This window comes from Elaeis guineensis, chromosome 12 (assembly GCF_000442705.2).
Source record: "Elaeis guineensis isolate ETL-2024a chromosome 12, EG11, whole genome shotgun sequence".
In the NCBI taxonomy this organism is placed as follows: Eukaryota; Viridiplantae; Streptophyta; class Magnoliopsida; order Arecales; family Arecaceae; genus Elaeis; species Elaeis guineensis.
Genome location: NC_026004.2, coordinates 23,608,788 through 23,623,913, shown reverse-complemented (window position 1 = coordinate 23,623,913; position 15,126 = coordinate 23,608,788). Strand labels below are relative to the sequence as shown.

Genomic DNA, 15,126 nt, shown 5'->3' with positions numbered 1-15,126 from the left:
TCAAAAAACTAACTTGTAATATTTATTATCATAGATGCATGTGTGAAGGTATGGATTAAAATATAGAAAAAGATTAGAATCTCTTAAAAGCACATAATAAATAATGATGATCAAGCTTCTTTACTATTATTGTGCTTATGGATCGAAGAGCAGCATCAATTATCATCAAGCAAAACCCATGAAGGATTTAAGAACCCTTCAGACTCACTAAGCATCAATTATCATCAAGCAAAACCCATGAAGGATTTAAGAACCCTTCAGACTCACTAATAATCTCTGTACTCATATGGTAAAAGGCCATCCCTTATGTTCGATACCTTGAGTCACTTTGTTTTTTTGAATATTCGATTTCCTAGAAGAAGAAAAAAAAATTTAATGTATAGAAGCCATCTTATCATAGTGATTTTAAATCAACTACCTGCTTGCATATGAGAAAATTTTCAACCCTAAAAGATAAACATTGTAAATCATATGCAGTAAAAGATAAATATTGTAAATTTCTCACAATATATTTCTTTTAATAATCTATAAAGCTAAAAAGCATGATATCAGTGGATAAAAAGATAATTTTATAATTTTAATTTAAATAAATATAATTTTAGCTAATGATATCAGTCAAACTATTCTATCAAGCTATTTCTACAAAAATAGTGTTTTGTGAGGATATAAATGTAAATATTAATTTTGAAAGGATATTCATTCAAATTTTAATATTTAGTATTTATACAAAAAAAATCTATTTTTTTTACATATATTTTTTTTTAAATATATATAATTACATGAATATGCTCATCAAATTACTATTTTATGTATATTTTTATAAATATTTTTTTTCATATTTGATCATAAAAAATATGTTAGTCATTATAATTTTAAATCATTAATCTCTTTAACAATATTTGATAGCATAGGTTCGTATGTAAGGAAACATATTATATATATATATATATATATATATATATATATATATATATATAATAAATATTTTATAAAAAAATATATAGAAGGACATATACGTTAATTTTTTTTTTATAAAACAAAGTCCACATAAATACCCAGACACTATAGTGAAAATGGTAAAAGGTGACGCTATAAAAGATATTTTACGATGCTAATAAGCGTCGTCAATAAAGTTTACGACGCTTCAAAAAGTGTCGCGAAAGCATCGCCTATGTAAGAGTGGAGACGAAAAGCACCGACACTTTTTAAAAGCATCATAATTTTCTAACGATGCTTTAAAACGTCGTAAAATTAAATTGTAAACGGTACTTTTTAGCATCGTTAATGACAACGCGTCCTCCACTCTACCAAGATGCTTTTCGAAGCGTCGGCTGTTAAGTCCTTAGCGACGTTTATAAGCGTCGTTAAACATTGTTTTAACGACGCTTATAAGCGTCGTTAAATTTTTTAACAGAAAAAAAAAATACAGGTTTTATATACAAAAAAAAAATACATACATTTCGATATAAAATTATATCAATTATTCAAAAATAAACCTGTACAATCACCACCATTTACACCAAAAGCAAACTTCAATAGCAAATTTAACCAAACCAAAAGATATTATTTTATATAAATAAAAATAAAGTACTAATCATCCATTACAATCAAGAGTAATATAAATAAATATAAGAATACAATAAAAATAAAATAATGTCAATCCACAGGCGGATGGTCGTCGCTGTCTCCACGTGACGTGCCGCTGTCTCGACGGGTGCCTGATGTGCCAGGAGCCTACAAGAAACATATCAAAAGCATAATTTGCATATCTATAAATAAAAATATATAGATCATTAAATTAATACAAAAATATATATTTAATAATATGTGTTTATCTGAGATGGGCCATACATCTCTAATAAAGATGTAAGCCGATCAATCTGTCCCCTCATGGCCTGCATCTCGGCACGGCTCTGTCGCATCTCCTCCATCTCAATGGTACGACTCTGTCTAGTCTCCCGTATCTTTGTCTCGAGTCTGCGGACGAGTGAATCCTGAGCATCTGCTGCAGCATGCTGCGTATATCTACTAACCTCAGATAACTGAGTGGGGGTGACTCCTACTCCATAACCCCTCACTCGACCGTAGCGCTCTGGTCCCATCAACTCTGTGAACACCTCGGTCTCGATACGGCTCTGCGCGTAGATGCTGCGGACTCGTCGTCACGCTCCGCAATGAGAGATGTAGCCCTCTCCTGTATTTATTTTGAAAATAAGAGTTATACATTAATAGCTAACAAAATTAAATTAAAATTATTGTAAAAAATAGAATATTAATAATGCCGTACATATAAATTTCTCGACTCATCTCGAACAAAAATACCATCCTGATGAGTATGAGTCATCCGATAAAACTCTACTTTACCGGGTTCCCTCCCATGCTCATCCACCTACACAAATAATTTCAATTTTAAGCAAACAGTTATAATAATTTAAAAAAATATATGAGTATCATGATACAGACATGATCCACGATACATAATGATATTAGTTATATAAATATTTCAACATAAAAATTAGAAGTTAATTATGAAAGTTTAAGGAACATACAAACTCCTGTCGGAGTCGTGCATAACTCTTCGACCTCAATGTATGAGGAACAGACTGAGCTGCTTGTGCAGCTCTACCAATAGCAGAATAAGTCTGTAAAATAAAGTAAAAAACTTGTTATATGTATAATATATAATATACAATATAAATCAATATTTTTATAAAATATTTAAAAGAAAAGATAATGAGCAGATAATATACCTGTGCCCTCTCAGAGAACCAATAATGAACCAACTCCATCCACTGATGAGGGGGTACATTAGGAGGACAATTCCTAGCAACCTCCTCCTCTGTCATACCATGTCTCATACAGTCCCTCTTCAATTGTGCTCTATATTCTTTCCATTTGCGGTTGAGAGACTTCATTACAAAATCATGAGTGGATGGAGAGAGAACAAACTTGCTCTATAAAAAAAATTAAATGAAATAAATTATATAAGTAATTAACAATTAATATACAGTATGAACATCAATTCATTACCTCTATAACTCGGAGGAGCTCAACTTTGTACGTTGGAAGCATGTCATTCTATTTTGCATAGCCCAATGGACATAGCTGAAGCCTCCGAGCAACAGTCCCCAAAAATGAAGTCAATAAGCAGGCAACTTTCTTAATTGGCTGACCTAGCTGATTGCACTCCACAACAATTCTCTCACCCTCACGCATCTGCCATACATCTCGTACTACTGTGGATCTGCGTCTGGGGCGTACTCTCCCGGATCCATCTGCAAAAAATACATAAAAGTAACTATATCATAAATATACATAAAATAAAATAAAAATAAAATTACATTAAAGATAATATATACTTTGCATGTGTATCTCATAATCTGGCTGATGAACAGGAGGATCGTACTGTGCAGCTGATGAAGAAGGACAGGGCTCGAAATGCTGTGCAGCTGAACTGGCCTCAGGCTGCTGTGTTGAAGAAGACGTATCGGCCTCTGTCTGTGAAAACTGAAACTGCACACCAGCATATCGTTCCCTACGACGCATGATGTCACCTAGCATTTATATAAATAAAAGGTAGAATCAGTTAATATATGGAGTAAAATAACACAATAATTAATACAAAATATATACATCATAAATAATTATTACCAGTAACAATCAACCAGTAGTGTTTCCTTCAAATTCTGTCCTAACCAACGTCGTCGTAGCATTTAAATCATCAGCTGGCACAAAATTGTAGGGAATACATTGTGTATAAGTGTCATCGTCATTATCCTCCACTTGGTTTCCCATATCATATAAGTCTCTAGATTTTATTTTGATAACAGTAAACCAATCTTTATCTTTTGCGTCTTGTACATAAAATACTTGACGAGCTTGAGATGAAAAAATGAATGGGTCATCCTTCAATAACACACCAGTGTGTATCAACCTTGAAAAATTTACAAGTGTAAATCCATTTGCATCTTGTTTCAAACCTCTTGGTGAGTTTATGTCTATCCAATCACATCTAAACAATACTACTTTAAATTTTTCATAATAATCCAACTCATAGATATCTTTAAGTGCATCATAATAGGATTTTTCATCCGCTTCCACTATAACACCGCTATTCTGTGTTTTTCTAAATTTCTTCCATTCTCTAGTATGAAATTTAAAGCCATTAATTATGAAACTATTATATCTATTCACAATCTTATTAGGTCCTCGAGCAAGAGCTATTAGTTCATCTGAATTATTTGTCTCTATCATCTTTGATACCTAAAAAAAAATGATATGACGAAGTACTGTTGAGTTATCTGATATTAAATATGTATCAAAAATTAATGTATCTCACAATTAAATATAAATCATACCTGATTCGAAAGCCACATAGGGAATAACTCGACCAACCATCGCTGTTCAATCCTTGCATTAGGATGAATGTTATGATTAGCTCGTCTCTGATAAATTAAAAATTCACTGTATAAAATATAAATATATCATTTAGAACATTATATCTAATATAAAATTTAAATCTTGATGTCATGCCTTAAATATACTAACCTGCGATGGTCAGATATTATGTCATTATGAAGTAACACATAACGATGTGCTTGTGTTAAGGATTTTTGATCAAGTATAATACTTTTAGCTCTTTCCAAAAATTTTTCAGCAGTTAAGAACTTATACAGTTCTGCATTCTCCACAAATTCATTATGCCATTGAGGTCGACTAAAAATAGTCTCTACACCTTGAAGATATCTTAAACAAAATATCAAACATTCATCCGTAATATATGCTTCAGCAATCGAGCCTTCGGGATAGGCTCTATTTCGCACATAATCTTTAAGACGCACAAGATACCTTCAAGAATTAAATATTTATTAAAATATTAGTATACAGTTATTTCTAATAAAATTATCAAAAGATTTAAGGTTTGCAATAATACCTCTCAATAGGATACATCCATCTATAATGTATCGGTCCACCAACTTTAACTTCTGAAGCTAGATGAATAAGCAGATGTACCATAATAGTGAAAAATCCAGGAGAAAATTTTTTTTTCATCTGGCAAAGTGTAATTGCAATATTGGATTCTAACTGATCAAGTTTCCGAGGATCAATAACTTTTGAACATAATGCCTTAAAGAATGACGATAATCGAAGTATAATTGCAACAACTTGTTTTGGCAATGACGATCTTAAAGCTATTGGAAAAATATCTTGCATCAATATATGACCATCATGACTTTTAAGATTTGAAAGTTTTCGATCCTTTAGATGCACACATCGTGAAATATTTGATGCATATCCATCAGGTACCTTGATACTTTTCAAAACTCCCAAAAAATTATCCTTTTCTCGAGCAGACATTGTATAACATGCAGGAGGCACATAAATTCTATCATTAGCAAGCATTTTAGGATGAAGTTCCTGTCGGATATCCATTTCTTTTAAATCAAGACGTGCCTTCATGTTATCTTTGCTCTTTCCATCAAGGTTTAAAAATATTTCAAGTAAATTATCGCAAACATTCTTCTCTATATGCATGATATCAAGATTGTGCCGAATAAGATTATGTTTCCAATAAGGTAAGTCAAAAAAGATACTTCATTTTTTTCATAAATATTTACTGGGCTGTTGTGTAGATGCTATCTGTGTGTCTTCCTCATTTTCATCCTCAAAATAATTATCTGGATCTTGAAACACCTCTGCATCTATAGTACTGATACTGACTTCTTCTGGTAACCCTTCGTATATTGAGCTTTTAACATCATCCCTTCCTCTTTTTTTAAAGGACTTTGAGTGCTTACCATAGCTGTAATTGATGCCATCCATTTGTCTATGAACATCAGTTCCAGAAGGTGGAATAGGGGCACATCCCAATTTTATAGTACCATCAAACAAATCTTTCTGAAATCGAAACAGATGATTTGCTTCCAACCATCGATGATGTCCCATGTAATAAAATTTACCTCCATATTTTAATCAAATTGAATGTGTTGAATCTCCACAACAAAGACATGCGACCCGTCCCTTTGTACTCCAGCCAGATAAATTGGTATATGTTGGAGAATCATTAATAGTCCATAACAAAGCTGCCCGTAGTTTAAATGTTTGGCCGTTGGAAGCATCAAATGCATCAACACCCTCCCACAACTGTTTCAATTCCTCTATTAAAGGCTATAGGAAAATATCAATATCATTGCCTGGACCCTTATCTCCTGGAATAACCATTGACAAGATAAGTGATGATTATTTCATGCACATCCACGGTGGCAAATTATAAGGTATTAAAACGACTGGCCAAGTGCTGTAGGTAGAACTCAGGGTCTGAAATGGATTGAAGCCATCAGAAGCTAAGCCAAACCTAACACTGCGAACATCAGAGGCAAAATCAGGATGCCTATCATCAAATGCTTTCCATTGAAGACTATCTACTAGATGTCTCAACATTCCATCCTTTGTACGTCCTTCATCATGCCATCTCATTGATGAAGCTGTTTTTGATGATGCATAAATCCTTTTCAATCTAGGTATAAGAGGAAAGTAACGCAATACCTTGGCTGGTTTCTTTTTACTCTGCGTTGCATCCAATTCATTCAGTACATCGTCTCGATCTTTTTTTTGTGTTATCCATCTTGAAGATCCACATACATTGCATGACTCTTGATTATCATTTTCACCCCGATATAACATACAATCTTTCGGACAACTATGAATCTTTTCGTATCCAAGATCCAATTCCTTTACTACTTTCTTGGCTTCATAATACGATGGTGGTAAACGAGTGCTTTCTGAAAATACATCCTTTAATAACTTGAGCAGCATGGTAAAACTCTTCCCAGACCATCTATTCAAATATTTTAAATGAAATAAATGTACAAGAAAAAAAATCTTAAAAAATTTCGTACAACCCGGATATAATTCTTTATCTGCATCTTTCATTAAGGTGTGATAACGAGCTGTCTCATCATTAGATGTATGTATAGGCTCCTCAACATGCATACGTTCCGTATGCGTACATCCATCAAACATCCCAACTGTTTCTTGTATACTACTGGATTCTCCTAAATTTTGAATACCAAGTCCAAAAGCATCTGTGATCAAACCCCTTATATTATCATCTCTTGCAGAATTATCTTGTAGGCTAGTGGATCCAAAATGAGTCAGGGGTTGGTTACATGATGATGGCAACATAGATTCCTCATGAAAAATTCAGTTGGTATAACCTCTTAAAAAACCATTCCATACCAAATGTTCTTCAACAATTTGTGAATCTAAAGAAGAACTATTTACACATTTCCGACATGGACATAAAATCTTTCCATTCAAACTACTTTTCTCCATACCAAATTTAATAAAGTCATGAACTCCATCTAAATATTCTTTACTATTTCTTGATTTATTTATCCAACTTTTGTCCATTGTAGGATAAAAATGACCGAACTTGCAACTTATCTAAAAATAAAAAAAATTATACAATCTATATTAATGCAATGAGTAAAAAATATAAGTCATTTCATAAAATCTAAAAAAATAACAGCTATCATCAACTAATAGGTAAAGAAGGTCCTATCCCATTCAGAAAATGCATTAATTCTATAGGTCAATTACAGTAATCAAATGATATGCAACAAGAGCCGCAAAAAATTTCGGCAGTATTTTTTCTTAGTTATCCCGTATAGGGAGAACCAAAGAAAAATACCGTTCGAAATTTTTTTCGAACCCTCAGCATATCATTTAATTATTGTAATGACCTATAGAATTACTCACATTTTCCAAACTATCCATACTGGACAATCAATTGACCAATGTATATAATTCTTTTATTCGTACAAAAATAAATAAATATACGGATACAATAGAATATGTACATTAATCAAAAGACGGGTCTATGGTTCTATGCAATGCAATAGAATATGTACATTATTTCTCGATATTTTTTAAAAATATCACTACAATAATGTCACGAATTATATAATGAAGATGAGCTACAAACTAATACATGAAAATTTATCATGAATGTGGGGCACAGCAATATTTTCTAATATTTTTAAAATAGCATTAAAATAATATCAAGGATCATATGATAAAGGTGAGCTGCATAAAAAAATAGTTAGTGTTCCTCATTGTTTTTCTTTTCTCATTTTTTTTTGATTTTTTTAAGCACTGTCGATATGATAGCTTATTGCCTTAATCAATTCTCCCAGCTTCTTCCCTCTCCCTCCTCCTCTTCTTCTTTACCCATTTGTTCTGATTCAAAAGAATCATATGGTTCTATTTTGTAATGCGCTTCCTTGTGGATCAAGCATGGGTATGCCGTACCAAAATATGATAATTTAGTATTTAAAAGTACAAAAGCATATACATTAATGAATGCGTAAGTCAAAAAATTAATCATATAATTGCATGATAATACAATTCAATTCAGTTCATGATAATACCAATTCAAAAAAAAGACAGAGTTGAAATGAGTATTTATAGGAAATAAAATATATTTGTGGAATACTTGTGAAAAAAAAAATACAAGGTTGATAGTCTTGTAAAAAATACAACGTGCAAGAAAAACATATATTTTGTCCTTAAATTTAGTTCTCTATTGTTTCTGTCGGTATATAGAGGTCAGTCGGTATATCCCAATGAGTTTGATTCTCCTAAAACGGATAGATGAATGGTTTCTGGACCAGCAGATGCAAGAGAAACCACCAGGAAACATAGTTAAATCTAAAAAAAAATAAAAATAAAGAAACAACCAGCATCCAGTGACTCAATAAATGCCTCAGATATCTGATGCGTTTATTTATCAAAATTCATGACCAGCCAAATCAAGAACAGCAAGCTAGTGGGGATCACCGCAGTGGCGAGATCATGTCTTCCTTTTTTTTTTTTATCTTGTTTGCATTTTTTGCTCCATGTTAGAAAGGTTAAAACCTCGAACCATCTAAGACCGTACATACAAGCTTAAATATCCCTAGAAATTTCAGCTACTTTAGGCGAAGTGAGACTTAACTTTAGCTGTACATATATCTATGCAACAATGGCACGTATCTCAAAGAGATTAACCGATGTCCAAGGCATTGAAGCCGAAGCGACCACCATTAATTAGGGGGCATGTGCCATGTGGAGAAGTGTTCATAGGTGTGACTCTCTTTCCTAGGTGCAGAGACGGGCAAAAACATCATCTGGGCAAGCAAGACGAGTGAGTTAAATCAAGGCCAACCCAATTTTTGGCTCAAACAGATCCTTCAGGCTGGCCCAATCAAATTTGAGTTAGGGTCGGGCTTGGGCTTTCTAAAAAAAAATTGAATTTAAATCCGGCTGGTAGCCAAAAAAATACTTTGGATTGGGTGCGAATAGGCATATGGCCCAATCTAGTCTGCCCAGTTTCACTCTTACGCATAACTCACAAGCCATTATCAAGGTCTGAAGAAGGGTTCTATCACTCAGGGAAAGGAAGGGCACAACAAAGAAACTGAAATAAATTAATTTTATTGGAGTGTTGCAGCATTGAAATCACGGAGTACATTAGTAAAATAACAAAAGATCATATCGTTAACAAAAGGAGTTAAGCATTCCAGTATAGAAACCATTTATCAGACAAGTAAAACAGAACAATTCTTTCATAAGAAATTAGAAATCTATCAAGCACAGAAAAGAAATAAACGAAGAAAAAAAAATCAAAGAAAACACCTCATAATAATTCTATCAGAGTATTCCAACAGTGAAATTATTGCATGAAAAAGCACAAGATGCAATCCTCCACGAGAAATAAAAAAATTATCAAGCAAAGAGAGAGAAACCAGAATTAAAAAAAAAAAAATCGAATCACTGAACTTTGAAGAACTTATTTCCTCTGAAGTCTAAAACAAAAGCCAGAACAGAGCTATTTGTGCTTGTGAAGCGCAAATTTTTACATGTTAAAAAATAAAAGAACTTCCTGGTCGAACTAATCAGACAATCAAAATAAAAAAGTTGTAAGCCGGTAAATCAAAAAGAGATATCAGCAAGAACTAGCTGCTTATTTAGCCTTATAAAGATTATAAAAATATCAAATGCAGCACTCAGAAAATGATGTAAACTGTGAAGAGATCCAATCTAATGCTCAACGTGCTTATATCTCAAAGAAAAATTTGTCACTTGCAGTTATCTCAAAGGAAAATTTTTCACTCGAAAATTTTTCACTCGAAAATTTATCACCTGTGAAGATGGCCGTCGGGAGGGGGAGGGGAGGAGGGCCGGTGGGGTAGCTTCGAGGAAGGCGGACGGCGTGGACGGCGCAGGTGCGGCGTGGACGGATGCGACAGGAGAGGAGAGCGGCGGACGGCGGTACGGTGTGGACGGCGGATGTGGTGTCAGTTGTGGAGATTCGACGGAGATGGGGATCGGCGGAGACGGAGGAATGGGTGGGAGGGGACGGCGGCAGATAGATTAGGGTACGGAAGGATGGGGGTATTAATCGAACCTAACGATGCTTTTTAGCTCGTTAAATAATGACGCAAAAAAGTGTCGTCATTTTTTTTATTTAACGATATTTTTGTTAAAAATGTCGGTAATAAAAATGATGAATTTTTACGACACTTTTAAGCATCGTTGATCCTTTTTAAAAACGTCGGCATATCAGCATAATCTATCGATATTTTTAAAAGCATCGATAAAAATTAGTGGCTAATTTTTTTTTTTTACTGTAGTGAGACCTCCAGTTGGCGGTTGTAGCGTCCAGTCTCGCGTCACGCTTGTCTACCGAACCTTCCCTCCCTTCCATCTGCTGTCTCGTTCCGGACGACATCACCACTCCTCCCATTGCCCATCATTGTCCGTTCTCTATATCCTAGCAGGGACCCACATCGAAACATGGTACATTTCAGCTTCCTCCCCCCATTCGACAATCGAGTCCCAGTCTGCAACACCTCAAATTAACTGTTTTAATGACATTAACTTGTTTTCTCCATGAATGCTAGAAAACGTCATATATATATATATATATTCGATCGACATTAGTACGTTACCTTGTTTTCTACCTGAATAGTCGAAAAACGTCGCAAACATTGTGACAGAGAGATATAGGGAGGTAAGAAATTTGGTAGCTGCCACGGCCAACGAACGTGTGGTAGCTGCCAGCAACCTAGCTAGTGGTAGCTGGAGCTGCCATTCTTCCCTTATCCAACTTTATAAGCTCAGGCAATAGCCACTGACCTCCTCAGTCACTTACAACTTACAACAATTCCAGTGTTTAGTGAAGAAGAAGAGGAGGATAGAGAGAGAGAGGAAATGGCACCCGGCACACCGTTCCTTCCGACCATCACCGACGAGAAGATACTACGACCGAACTTTGTTCGTGATGAGGATGAGCGACCAAAGGTGGCATACAATCAATTCAGCAATGATATCCCCGTGATATCATTGGCGGGCATCGATGATGAGGAAGGTGTAGGTGGTGAGAAAAGAAGTGAGATTTGCCACAAGATTGTGGCGGCATGCGAGGATTGGGGCATATTTCAGGTAGTGGATCATGGTGTCGATACAGAGTTGGTATCGGAGATGACTAGGCTTGCAAAGGAGTTCTTCGTGCTGCCACCGGAGGAGAAGCTTCGGTTCGACATGTCGGGGGGGAAGAAGGGTGGATTCATAGTATCCAGCCATCTTCAGGTATTATGTTCTGGGAACCATATTTGTTGCTAGTGGAACATGTTGCAATTTTCATACTAGATGAGCATGATGGACATGCATACAGTATGATGTATCTGCCAATGGAAGCATGTACAAAACTAAAAAGGCTCCACACAAAATAACCAAGATCATTGTATTCAAGCAGCACAGAGGAAGAAATTAACATTGCACTAACACTGTCAAAAAAATTTCCATTGCTTGAACGTGTGCAGGGCGAAGCAGTGCAAGACTGGAGAGAGATTGTGACATTCTTCTCATACCCGATCGGAGCTCGGGACTACTCGAGGTGGCCGGACAAGCCGGAGGGGTGGAGATCGGTCGCCGAATCATACAGCGAGAAGCTGATGGGCTTAGCATGCAAGCTTCTGGGAGTGTTGTCTGAGGCCATGGGACTTGAGAAGGAGGCGCTGACCAAGGCCTGTGTGGACATGGACCAAAAGATGGTGGTTAATTTCTATCCCAAATGCCCCCAGCCAGATCTCACCCTTGGCCTCAAGAGGCACACAGACCCGGGCACTATTACGCTCCTATACCAGGACCAAGTAGGTGGCCTTCAGGCTACAAAGGATGGGGGCAAGACATGGATCACCGTTCAGCCAGTGGAAGGTGCTTTTGTGGTGAACCTTGGGGACCATGGTCATGTAAGCACCTTAATTAGTATCAGTAAAGGAATAATTAATTTTCTTAAATATATTTTTGACAATAATAATATTATTATCATATTTAATGTATATAGTGAAAAATCAAGTTTTTCCCCTTAGTTGCATTGCTTGGGTCAATAACATGATCCATAGTTGGATTTTTTTTTTTTTAATTTTTATATTTTTCTCCTCTTTCTTGTTTGCTGCACTGTATAAAAAAAAGAAGACTCGAACATGAAAAATCTTTTTACTAAACTTATTATCGATAATAAAATTGATACAGTTACTTCTCGACGGAAGCTGGCACCTTTCCTGACTGCTAAGGAGGAGAAATTGGTATTTCACTTTTTTTTCGAAGAGAAGTAGGATATTTTCAATGGAAGAATAGATCTTGTGGAGGGGTTTGTTAAATTTGTTCATAAAATTTCTAATTGCAACTTTTTCAGTAATACAAGCATGTTGAAATGAATTAATGATATTATAAGACCATGAGATATACTATCTTAATTGTGTTATTTTAATAAGTGCACGCACCCTGTTGGTTAACATTTTAGAGTGAAACCACAGAAGTGCACCATGAACAAGTGTGAATAGTTTTAACTTCAAGTGAATTACTAACTTCTAAAAGGTAAAAAATGTGCAGCAGTACATGTTTCATTTATTGATGAAATCAGAGCCATCTATCAAATACTTCCTTTTGAATCAGCCTAACTACATATATTATGTCCTCCTGATTCTAATTTGATGCATGTCTAAGACAGTATCTGAGCAATGGACGGTTCAAGAATGCCGACCATCAGGCGGTGGTGAACTCGAACTATGAACGGCTGTCGATCGCAACGTTCCAGAACCCAGCACCTGAGGCTATTGTATACCCACTGGCGATCAGAGAGGGAGAGAAGCCTGTTTTAGATGAGCCCATCACGTTCGCCAAGATGTACCGAAGGAAGATGAGCAAGGATCTGGAACTTGCCCAGCTTAAGAAGATGGCCAAGACGGAGCAGGAGGTGCTCAAGAAGGCCAGGGAGGTCGCAGCCCAGCACAAAGCTCTCAATGAAATCCTAGCTTAATGCAAACACTTTATCTCTCTTTTATATTATGTGGAGTGTTGTAATAATTTTCTAGTTTCATGGACTACAAGTTTCAAGCATGCAGGGGAAGTCATGTGATGAACCAAAATTTGAACTAATTGTAATTCCTCTTGTTGTGGCAAATCGGCTGTTGCTGTTTGTAGCCTTTTGTCATTTGCAATAACATATCTAAATAAAAAATTTTCATGGTAGTTGGCTTTTATCTGACAATTTATGGCTTCCAAAACCATCCAACCATTGTTTTGGTGCAGAGCTCCAACATAATATTTTTAAGACATTGATTCAGAAGGGTCATGTGTTCTAATTTTGCACAATTGGTGGGCTGGTAATTTGCCACCAATTGGGATATACAATTTGATCAGCAAAAATTTTCTTTCTTCAACCCACACCCAAAAAAAAAAAAAAAAAATCATATTGCAAAACAGATAAGAGAATAAAATAAAAATAATTGAAAAGAAAGCTCTTCTTCTTGCCCTGTTATATGTTTTTGGGTAAAAAAAAAAAAAAAAAGAATAACCCTCTGTATTTTGCATGAATTTATAAATAGCCTCCCTATATTTTCTGGATTGTGGCAATCTTACCCACCTTTCTCTCAATTGAGGTCAAAGTTTGCTGGTAATGCTTCCTTGTCGGCCGACGTAAGCGTAGTTTGCCGGAGTGCCAACTTGTCAGCTGACATGGAGGTAATTAGATGATAATTGGATTTGTCATCACCATCATAAACCCCATGTCTAAGCCCAAATCCCAATCCCAATCCCAATCCCATTCCCATTCCCAACAATCATATTACACATCCAATTATCATGGGGGGGAGAGGGGAAGGGGGCGGGCTACGGTGCAGATTGTTCTGCGCCGTGCACGGTGCGATAAGAATTTTAGTATTTTGGTGTCCTATCATGTAACCCAAGGTCCAAACCTATTTTTTGGGGTTTAGAAATCAGAAAATTGCCTGTCCAAAGATCTGATATAGGAGATTAGCGCTTGCAGCTTATGACTCCAGAAATCCATAGATTCAGACGTGACCTCTATTTCATTATTTGCTTTGAAAAATTTGAATTTTCTTTTTTGCTTTTAGGACTTTCACTGTCAATACTTCAGCAGCACATTGGCCTTAGTTAATAATGCTAGAATTTCAGCATTTTAAGACCTTTCTTGATTACTATTCAATTCCTATTGTTTACAAGCTTCAGCCCCTCTTATATTGAAAGTTAACAATCAGACTCAGTCCCTTTTGGTTCTCATTTTTAGCTCACTTCTAATGCAACTGACATCAAATTTTTTTTCTTAATGAGCTCTCTTAATTAACTCTTATTTCAAATAAGATAATAATCTCTGTAAGTTTAAATACCACTCTGACTTTTGAATCATCAATAGGATTTCTTAAACTTTGAGAATTACAATTTTATAAGACATCATGCACTGCACACACGTCATTATCAACCACATAAACTTATAGTTTCTAATTGCTACCAAATTTTTTTTGACCATGCATGGAAGAATTGCTACATCGTGTAACTACTGGTGCTTTGACAACCAAAGGAGGAGGAAGAAGGAGAGAAGGAGAAGAGAGGGGAAGAGGAGCAGGAGGAAAGAGAGGGTAAAGAAGTTGATGAGGGAGGAGGAGAGGAGAACAGGGATAGCAGTGGCATTGATAGTGGTCGAGAGGTCGCTGATAGGAGTTGTGTGGCCATCTTAGGGAGAAAGGTTGAAAGAGGGGATGGGGATGCGGTTAGAGTTAG

The 15,126-nt window shown here is 35.6% G+C and overlaps 1 protein-coding gene across 1 annotated transcript; it reads left to right on the top strand.

The window, feature by feature from the left end:
* Positions 1-11,194: 11,194 nt before the first annotated feature.
* On the top strand, positions 11,195-13,578 carry LOC105054663 (flavanone 3-dioxygenase F3H2). Its single transcript, XM_010936235.4, has 3 exons — positions 11,195-11,634; positions 11,868-12,296; positions 13,058-13,578. Exons 1-3 carry the CDS (start codon positions 11,257-11,259, stop codon positions 13,364-13,366), a joined length of 1,116 nt encoding a protein of 371 aa, XP_010934537.1. The 5' UTR covers positions 11,195-11,256; the 3' UTR covers positions 13,367-13,578.
* The last annotated feature ends 1,548 nt before the right edge of the window (positions 13,579-15,126 follow it).